Source organism: Phyllostomus hastatus, unplaced genomic scaffold (genome assembly GCF_019186645.2).
Source record: "Phyllostomus hastatus isolate PE091 unplaced genomic scaffold, TTU_PhHast_1.1 phas_contig_38, whole genome shotgun sequence".
In the NCBI taxonomy this organism is placed as follows: Eukaryota; Metazoa; Chordata; class Mammalia; order Chiroptera; family Phyllostomidae; genus Phyllostomus; species Phyllostomus hastatus.
In genome coordinates, this window is record NW_025333869.1 from 23,155,391 (window position 1) to 23,165,084 (window position 9,694).

At 51.0% G+C, this 9,694-nt stretch overlaps 1 protein-coding gene across 1 annotated transcript; it reads right to left on the reverse strand.

The window, feature by feature from the left end:
- Positions 1–2,104: 2,104 nt before the first annotated feature.
- PLAU (plasminogen activator, urokinase) lies at positions 2,105–7,932 on the reverse strand. The gene is made up of 11 exons (XM_045841776.1): positions 7,805–7,932; positions 7,390–7,477; positions 6,909–6,942; positions 6,645–6,752; positions 6,150–6,324; positions 5,888–5,979; positions 5,485–5,701; positions 5,117–5,262; positions 4,364–4,504; positions 3,867–4,015; positions 2,105–3,194 (listed from the first exon to the last, which is right to left on the reverse strand). Exons 2-11 carry the CDS (start codon positions 7,444–7,446, stop codon positions 3,018–3,020), a joined length of 1,296 nt encoding a protein of 431 aa, XP_045697732.1. The 5' UTR covers positions 7,447–7,477; positions 7,805–7,932; the 3' UTR covers positions 2,105–3,017.
- Positions 7,933–9,694: the final 1,762 nt, after the last annotated feature.

The following is a 9,694-nucleotide window of genomic DNA, read 5'->3' on the forward strand; positions in this document are numbered from 1 at the left end:
GGCCTGGGAATCTTTTAAGAGTAAAGAACTATAATCTAGGTAGGGATTGAAATTCTGATATACTTACCCTAGACACCCAAGGAACCTCGAAAGGAAGGCTGCTCTCCTTTCCTCAGTCTGGCCCTGCTGAAAGGTCATAGGTCACAGTGCTTGGCTTGTGCACCCTGGAACCAGCTGCCTGGGTCCGAGCATTGGCTCTGCCACTTACTAGCATTGCCTTGAGCAAGTCACTCAGTTTCTCTGTGCTTCCATTTTCTCTGCTGTAAAATGGGGCTAATGATAACACTTTCCTCCTAGGAGTTTTGTGAAGACTAAGAACTTAGCACGGGTATCCAGTACGTGGTGAGCACTAAAAGAAGGCAGTCCCTAAAGTGAGAGACAGGGTAGTATCTGGAGCCGTGAAACCAATTGCCAGAGAAGTAGCTGATCTCTGCCAGCGCTGAGTGAGGTCCACAATTCAGAGAAGAGGCAGCAGCTGGCTGGGGTCGGGGTGGTGGCTGGGAAGTGATCTGAAGAGAGTTAGCAATGTCATTGCTCAACCCCGCCAGTGGAGCTCCTACTTCCTGTTTTCAGTGTCTGTGAGCCACGATGCCAGAGCTGCTCATGTTGGGACAAGATCTTTCTTGGCCCCTGGGGGGGAAATGCAGAGGTTGAGCAGCGACTCAGGCTGGGCTGGGCCCTTAGCTTCACATGATGCCTTTGCTTTCCTAGCAAGTTTCAGATCCTACAAAACACATCAGTGCAATCCTGGGGAGGAAGGATTTTATAAGAATTTATGTGCCTTTGTAATAACAGCCACCATTTTTGTGCCTTTACTAGGTGCCAGGATTATGCTGAGAGATTTATGAACTCATGAATCCTTATGATAATCCTGGGAGGTAGATATTATTATCTCTTTTACAGATAGGAAATAGGGGCACAGATAGGTTAACAGTCTTTCCCAACTCACACAACTAGTGTTAAAGCAAGGATTCTAGACCAGGACATCTGACTCCAAAATCCACGCTCTGAAACTACTGCCTCATACTGAATAAGACGACACGCCAGAGTGTGGGGATTAAGAAATGAATACTTTGGGTCCTTGCTCTCCCGGGGCCTATGGTCTAGGAAGCCCAGGAAGATCTGCACCCCGAAACCCCACATGGAAAACTGACTGTTCCTGTGGAGAACATGTCCTGACCACATCTTGAATTTATTGGGCACTTCACATAATCTAGCCAATTGTCCCCAAAATATATTCAACCAGAGTGCTTATCAGAAACACCTGAGGAGCTTTTCAAACCCACAAAGCCTGACACCAGCCCTAGTCTAAATCACAGTCTCTGTGGGTGGAACATAGGCATGCACATATTTTTAAAAGGTTCTCAGGTGACTTGGTTAAGAACCACTGCCAAAACCCATTAACATAGCTTGGGAACTCCAATATTTTGGCACCCAACTATACCTCCCAGCCTGCCTTCTATACCCCAGTTCTTCAGAAGCTGATGTTGGATTCAAAATATATGCTCGCCTTCATTATGATACCAAACAGTTTTAGATTCTGAGTCACCTGACCTTAGGGATAGCAGTAACAAGTTATGAGCTCCATTAACATAGTGAGAAAACTCAGCACCACCCCACGCACAGACATTGTAGATAATGGGAAATTGTTTTCTGTTCCCTGAGCGCCACAGACTCAAGCTGAGCTGGGTTTTGGATCAACCACTTTCACTCACACAGGTATTCTCCTTGGTTGAGGTTAGCCCAAGGATTGTCAGGGGCAGAGTAAAGAGAATACGGTGAGGCTAACACTAAATAAGGTCACCATGCTCAGCTGTACAAGATGTGCATTGTGCACAAGCATCAGGCTGAGGAGGGAACTGAGAGCCGACACCCAGCCAGCACACCATGTGTAAAGCCATGGGCCCCTTGTTGCGCCTTGTGTGCTATGGAGGGCCTGGCCTACCACTCTCTCAGCCTCTGCTTCCCAAAGCCCCACTGGGTCCAGAGATGCAGCCCCACAGGAAACTCTGGTGTACATGCCTCCATGATGACTTTCTATTTTTTATGTTCCCTAGCTCCCTCGCATAGGAGCACCAGAGAAGAAACAAAGTCTTCAGAAGAATCACATTTATCATCTTTATTCAAAATTACAAAAATAGATATAAATAAAAATAGCAGAATATAATTATTAAATATTCAGTGTACAGGAGTGGTTCTCCCCCCACATAGTGAGGAGTGCTTGGACTTGGCTGGAAGATCAGAAGGGATAACTGGCCAAGAGTGTGAAAGTGAAACTGGAATTTTATTGCTGGTCATGGGCCATGCCCCAGAATGACACAACCATAGGCATCATCATATGAGAGACCCAAGGGCCCCAGGAATGACCCATGACCTCTCCTGACAGACACTTCTATGTGACATCATAGTCCATAGAGTTTAGAGAAATATCCAGACTTTCAGTCAGATGCAGGAGCACCAGCTCTTACTCACACTGACTACTCATAGCCTGTGCACAAGTGTGCAAACATATATGTGCATATATAATATTTCCTGATACATTCACGGAATGTCAGAGCCCTTCCCTCAAGGTATTAGTGTCCCTACTCCCCAAACCACTGTTCCCACATTGGCCAAGCTCCCTCAAGAGACTTCAGTTCTGTTACACTTCCTAATTGGGAAATTATTCATTTCCCAACAGTACGCCAGCTGTTGGGGAAGCTGCCTCTTCTTCCCATGCATAGGAGATGCCATTTGTATCTCCAGGAGACTTTAATCCAGAGAAAGACAAACCACTGGTCAGTACCATCCTGGATCAGGACCACCCCTCCATCCTGGCCAGAGGGGATCTGAGCGCCCAGCACCCAGGCTTATAACTGAGGGTAAAGCCATTGCTGCTCACCCTGATGGGCAGCACAAGCAAAACCATTTCTGCAGAGCCTATCTTCTTCCATCTCTTCCTTACGTATAGCCAGGGCAGATGGGCCTACTGCAAAAACGATGGTCACCATGGGAGTGGGTGGCTCCCTAGGGGCCATTTACAGGACAAGGCTATTCTCTTCCTGGGTGTTAGTACGGATCCAGGACAGGAAGCGTGAGACCCTTGTGTAGACACCAGGCTTGTCCTTCATGGCACAGTCACGGCCCCAGCTCACGATCCCAGTCAGAGTCAGGCGGCCTTCGATGGAGCAGACCAGGGGTCCCCCTGAGTCTCCCTGTTAAGCCAAAGACACAAAAGGTGAGCCCTGGAGGAAGTTAGGAGGGGGCCACCAGATCCTACCACCCAGTCATGCCCAAGAGAGAAGGGAGAGTGTTCCAGAGTCAGAGTCCTTAGTGACTACCATGTCCCACCACACCAAGTTTAAAATCCTCTGCTTGGCTTTCAAGGCCCTATTTCCTGCCACCATTCCACCTGCATTCTCCAGCCCTTCCTCTCCTCCCATCCTGGAATATTCTGCCCTCGTTCTCATGTTTATATCTTGAAACGGAAATGCTCTTCTTTCTTTCCTTTGCCTCCTTGAATCCCTACTGAGTCTCAATATCTTTAGAGCTTCCCCCCCGTGACCATCTAGTTGGCACTCACCACCTTCTCCTCAATATCTGATCGTTTATAATTCACACCACACCCAGAACACTGAGCTGTATTATTTTCTATTGTTTCTTCTTACTCCCCTCTCTCCCTCAGTCTGAAGTGCCTACCCCCAAGACAGGTTGATGACAAATGTTTGGTAAAGATGTAAGGACTGGTTTAAACATTATAAAACTTGAGCTCTTGATTCTGGCTTCTTGGGGTTTTGGCTGGTGAGAGGCTCCCCAAAGCTGGCAGAGGCATGCCCAGGAGCCCTGGAGAGGTGCGGGTGATGGAGAGAGATGCTTAGAACTCTCACCTGGCAAGAATCTGTTTTCCACTGTGGGTCAGCAGCACATAGCATTTTGTCGGTGACTTCAGAGCCGTAGTAGTGGGGCTGCTGACACTTCTCGTGGGAAACCAACTTCACAACAGTCATTTTCAGCCGCTCTGGATAGACATAGTCATCTGGATGGAAGACACATGAAAGAATTTATGTCAAGATGTGTCTGTCCCACTTGGGACTTCTGTCCCAAGAAGCCTTCCCACTGGGATTCTCTGCCAGGGAGGGGACCAAAAAGTATTCCTACAAGGGAAAGTCTCTATTCTTTTTCTGCCCAAATCTGAGTTTTTACACCAGCCATAGCCCCTCACCCTCCAACTATGTACCTTTATGGTTCACCGTTCCCTGAAACATGCTCCCGATTCCATCCCTGGACCCACCTATCTCCACAGTCCTCCTTAATCAAGCTGAGCTCAACTCCAGGTGACAAGACTCCCCCAGGACCCTGTCAGCCAGCCCCAAAGGTCACTTACTGGTATTCTCTTTTCCAAAGCCAGTGATCTCACAGCTTGTGCCAAAACTAGGATCGTGAGACTCTGGGGGCAAGCAGATGGTCTGAATGGACCGGGACGGCTGTGCGCACTGGCTCGTGTTGGAACTGATCTTCAGCAAGGCTAGGGGAAAAGGAAGACAACAGAAGAGAAAGATCACCACCTGGTGAGGCGGTCACCATCTCTGCCCTCCAAATGCTGAGGGAGCAGCTGTCTATCCCTAGGTCACTTAGGGTCAGAGGTCATTCTGGGAGGGTGTTGGTTGTATGAAACCAGCCTCCCCTATACCATGCCTCATGGGCTTTGTTCCTGCTACTGACAAAGGCTTGGACAGCCAGGGCTAGTGCATACAGCTGTACGAGGTTTTTTCCTACAAAAAGCCCTGGCCGAGGTAGCTGGACTGAAATCCAGCCCAATGCTCTCTCAAAGGTCTGTATCCTGGAACAGACAGGGCCTGCATCTAACAAAGAAAGGATCATCCCAGGCCAACTATCTGCCCATAGGGCCACTGCCACCCAGAGAAGGCCACCTGTTTGAAAATTCAGGGACTTTACATGGGAGCACCCAGCCCCTCATATATGTATGTCACCCGAACCCTTCCCCACTTCCCTCTTTGTTGTGTAAAGTAGGGTCTTCAAGTTCCCCTCCAACCACAATCCCACTCCCACTTGAGTGTCTTTGAACACCTCCTCTCCTGGTCATCGTGGTGATGGCCGATAAGGGGTTTCCACTCACCTATATCATTGTGGTGAGCAAGTCCATCAGCGCTATAGCCCTCATGCAAGATGAGCTTTTTCACCTCAAACTTCATCTCCCCAGGTGTAACGGAGTTCAGACGTGACCGACCCAGGTAGACAATGTAGTCCTTCCTTGTATCACCACTGTGGGAAGGGAGACCTGTCAGATAGTCTGATCTCATGAGATCCTGTCACTTCCTCCTCCCCACCACAGTGACCTCAGAGCATGACTTGTCTCTAAGGCTAGGGGCTGCATGGAAGGGGTGAAAGGGTAGAATTAAAGTGGAATCCTTTTATGGGAAGGAGAAAAGGAGGTATTTGGGGGGTAGGGCAGGAGAGTCAGGGAGAAGAGACAGAGGGACATACAAGAAGCAGTGTGTGGCGCTGGCCACCCAGCAAGGACTGATGAGGCTGCCACCGCACAGGTAGGTCACAGAACCTCCACGGTGCTTCTTATAGATGGCTGCAAACCAAGGCTGGTCCTCGATGTTGGTGAATTCTCCTCCGACAATCTTAAAGCGGGGCCTCAGAGCCTTCTGGCCACACTGAAACTCTTTTTCAGGTGGAGAATAAGTACCTTTTTCTGGAGGACAAAGAGAGGGATGTCTTAGGGAGATAGGTAAAATAAAGTGTCCCTCTCCTCATCCTCTGACCTCCTGGTTTTGAGGGCCAGAGAGGCCTCCATCCTCACCCCTCCTCTGATGGAATAAAAGGACTTATGAGTTTGTCACCTTTCACCAACTGTCATAAACAGGTTGGTGACACTCACCAACAGAGCAGTCTTGCACCCGACACTGTTGGACAAGCTGCTTTAGGCCAACCTGCACGTAGCACCAGGGCTTTCTCTGGTTGTCTGGGTTCCTGGCAACAGAGAGGGAAGAGGAATGTCATTTCAACATAAATGTCTTTCCTTCATCCTCCCCCGCAAGAAAGGCAACCAGAGGCCTTGCCTTCCTCACGTTATGGCCAGCAGCCTGGGAGCCGAAGGGACTGTGAGGTCACGGGGAAGGCCTTTGCTGCCCCCACCTCACCTGCAGTAATTGTGTTTCCCCAGGCCCAGCTGAAGAGCATCAGGTCTCTGGGCATGGTACGTTTTCTGAAGGACATTGGCAGAGCTCCAGGCCAGGCAGGGTCGGCCGAGGCTGTCGGTGTTGGCCTTCCCTCGGTAGGAGTGACCGTTTCCCTGATAGCAGGTTTTCGATGTATCTATGGAAAGATGTGAGGATGAGAGAACATGAGAAAGAGGAGGAAGTTCAGACAGACATTTTAGAGATGCTGCTAGGCCTTGCATGTCTTCAGGCCTGGCAGCAGATGCTGGAAGGGGTCTCTTTCCATCGTTTGATGAGCCGCAGCTTCACGAGACAGTGTGTTTATGCGTTTGACTGTGTATATCATATCGCATAGGGATGGTGCCCCCACTCCACTGCCAGTTCCTAACCCCGACATGCCCTTGCTTCCCACTCATCTCCCCCTGCCCCCAGATCTCTGGTGCCCCCTCCTCCCAGTTAGAGCCGGGATCCCCATACCTATCTCACAGTGTTCCCCCTGGAATTTCCTTGGGCAGCTGCATCGCTTAATGTTGGAGAAGTACTTGTAGGATACGCATGTACCTCCATTCAGACAGCTGCATTTAGCTGAAAAGCACAAAGTTGGGGGTAGGTAAGCAATGAGCAGGAGAGGAGAAGGTAAGGGAGGGGCCAGCCCTGCCTTAGGGACAGGGAAGGGCTGCCTCCTGGGGCTTCTCCAAGATGTCTTTGCAGCCAGATATTGTGCAAGGGGTGGATACTCACATGCACCAGACACTGGATGAAGGTCATGGCTGTCCTGGAAAAGAGAGGGGGATGGGGAAAGTTCACCAAAGGTCCTATGTCCCTGGGGCTCCAGGGTGTGGATAAACTGGCCCCAATCCCACCCTTCCCTACAGCTGCCTCTCTCCTTACTCTGACCACATCTAACTTCCCTCAAATGGAAGATCACAGGTTTCCAGAGAGGAGAAATGGATTGACTCAAGCAAGCTTCACATATCAAGTGCCAGGAGGCTGTGGCAATTCCTAGGCCTTTTTCCTCCTTTGCCTGCAAATGCGAACTCCCCCCTGGTTCTCAAGGTCTCCACTGCCACACCTGTCCCATTTCTCCGAGGGCCTGGCCCTGCTGGGATGGGACCCAGGGTGCTTCGGCTCCCTCTGCGGCTCCTTGCCTTCCCCTGGTGCTATTCGTGGGTCCTGCAAGCCTCCTCCCACCGCTACAGGTCAAAGCAGGGAAGTCTCTCACTTCGCAGTTGCTACCAAACAGGAACCAGAGGAGCAGGCACGCCTGGGGGACTCTCATGGTGTCGAGGCTGGGTTTCTAGACAGCGACCCTGCAAGGGAAGGAGAAGTCAGGGAAAGAGGGGGAGGAGCGAGAAGGCGAACCGGGTGGGTTACTGCAGTTCAGGGCAGACCCTAGGGGTCACCTGAGAGGCGAGCCCGCGGTCGTCTTTCCTCGCTGGGATTCAGGGGTCTCTGCATAGCCTGGACCCGCACCCGCAGGGAAACGCAGGGGCACGCGGAGCAGGAACCCGGCGCGCAGCCGCTGCCGGGCACGGGCAGCTGCCGGGCAGGGGCAGCCGGGGCTGGGGGAAGGGAAGCCCGAAGGAGTGGGGGCTGCTGCGCATCCACCCACCGCTCCTAACGTGGCCTGCACTCACCGGCAGCTGCGGCGGGAGGGGCGCGAGAACAGGACCTGGAGGATAGGTTGCCACCCTGAAACAGCTGGGCTTTGCGGCTCCAACCTTCCCGCTGTGCTGCAAGCCCGAGGCGCGGGCTGTATATTAAGTCCCGCCTAGGCCCTGGCCCCGCCCTGGCCCGGGATCGCCGGGTCCACCCCCTTTCCTCCAGTCCCCTAGGTAGTGCCGCGACCTGGACCCTGCGTGTTTCCTCATCTGTGACTGAGAATGAGGAGCAGCGTGGTCTCCGGCAGAGGGTACTAATGAGGTCTGGACTGAGAGGTAGAGGCATCTAAATCCCCCGCCCCTCCTCCCATTCACCTGTCCTGGATCTCTCCCAGTGCAGACCACCCATCCACCTGCACACCCAATTACGGAGAGAGTCACTCCAGAGACTCTCTCCCCTGTCCCAGCTCTGATGCCTCCCCCCAGGTCCCCTAAATCCAACGTCTCACCCTCCACCCCCAACTGCTTAGGAGAATGAATGAGAACCCTGGGTATAGGGGCACAGTCCACAGCTCACATAGCTGTGAAGTCTTTTTCTCAGCATGAAAATGCATGCGGCACATGCTCGCTGAAAACAAAGACAAAAAAAAAAAAAAAACAGCTAACGGGGGCTGTTTATTTCGGATGCTGGATCTTCCAAAATCATCAGTACAACCAGTGGATGAGACAAAACTGAGATAATTGCTTGTCAAGGTAAGGGAGTTTGGTAGTGGTTGGGGAAGAGGGGGAAGCACAGTCGGAGTTTATTGAGAATTTGCAGTTTGGCTTAAGGGCAGTCTTTGAAAGTGAGAGCTTGATAAGGACTAGATAAGGGTCCTGATGCAGTGTTGTGGAATTGTGAGAACAAAGTCTTAGGGCACAAACTGCTGATGCTTTCTATTGAAGTGTTGACGGGTCTTTCAGGACGTTCCTGTAATGAATGACTCACTCATTTATTGGCCTGGGCCAGAATATAGTTTGTTAATACAGACAGTGAAATAGTAAAGCCTTGCTAATGTAGAGAGAAAGCTGTAGAGGGGTAGGAAGTTCTGTTTTCACCTCTGAGGAGAACAACTGGGGAACTGGAAGACAAGAACGAGTAGATTTATTTTACACTGTTCAAGTTTTTAAAAACATCTTTGTACCATCCATTCTGAGAAGATAATTATGGCTTTTAAGTGCATGTTTATTTAGTGTTCTATTTCATCACGGGGCACCGTCTCTAATGAGATAAAATTATTGCTTATCAAATAAGACTGAGCTCCAGTAAGACTGGCCGCACAAAAAGGATGCAAATGCTCTTCTTGTCCAAGGGCAAGGCCAACAGTTGTGCAGCACACGTACACACGCACATGTGCCATATCCCATGGCAGAGGTGAAGGAGCACAGTAGGGACTCTGCGGTTCACTCCCCCTACCCTCTCCCTTAGTGTTGGGAACCTGGGCCTGGGGTCACTTGGATTCCATCCACCAGGACTCTGTCCTCTGATGAGAGGGGAGAGGTCTGAGTCTCTGTTATTCACTAGGGGCCCAAACCCAGGCTTGGTCCTCCTCCCTGCCGAGGCCTAATGCATTTTGCTGCCTGGCAACCCTGGGCCTTGAATTTGGGTCCACTTGAGAGGGACAGGAAGAGGAGGGCAGGGAGAGTGTCAGGGTGGTAGGAAGGAAGAAAATCTCTGTCCTGTTCCAGCCAGAGGGCTCAGGTTGCCAGCCTCTGCGTAGGGAAAGTGTAAGTTAACCATCCACTTTAGGGAGGCAGGTGACCCATTGCTCTCCAGAGTGAGTTTTTCATGCCTGGCTAATTAGCTGCCAGCCTCCCAGGGGATGGACTGAGTCAGAGGTGCTATAGGTCTCAGAGCAGCCTCACTACTTCCTCTAGAAGACCATG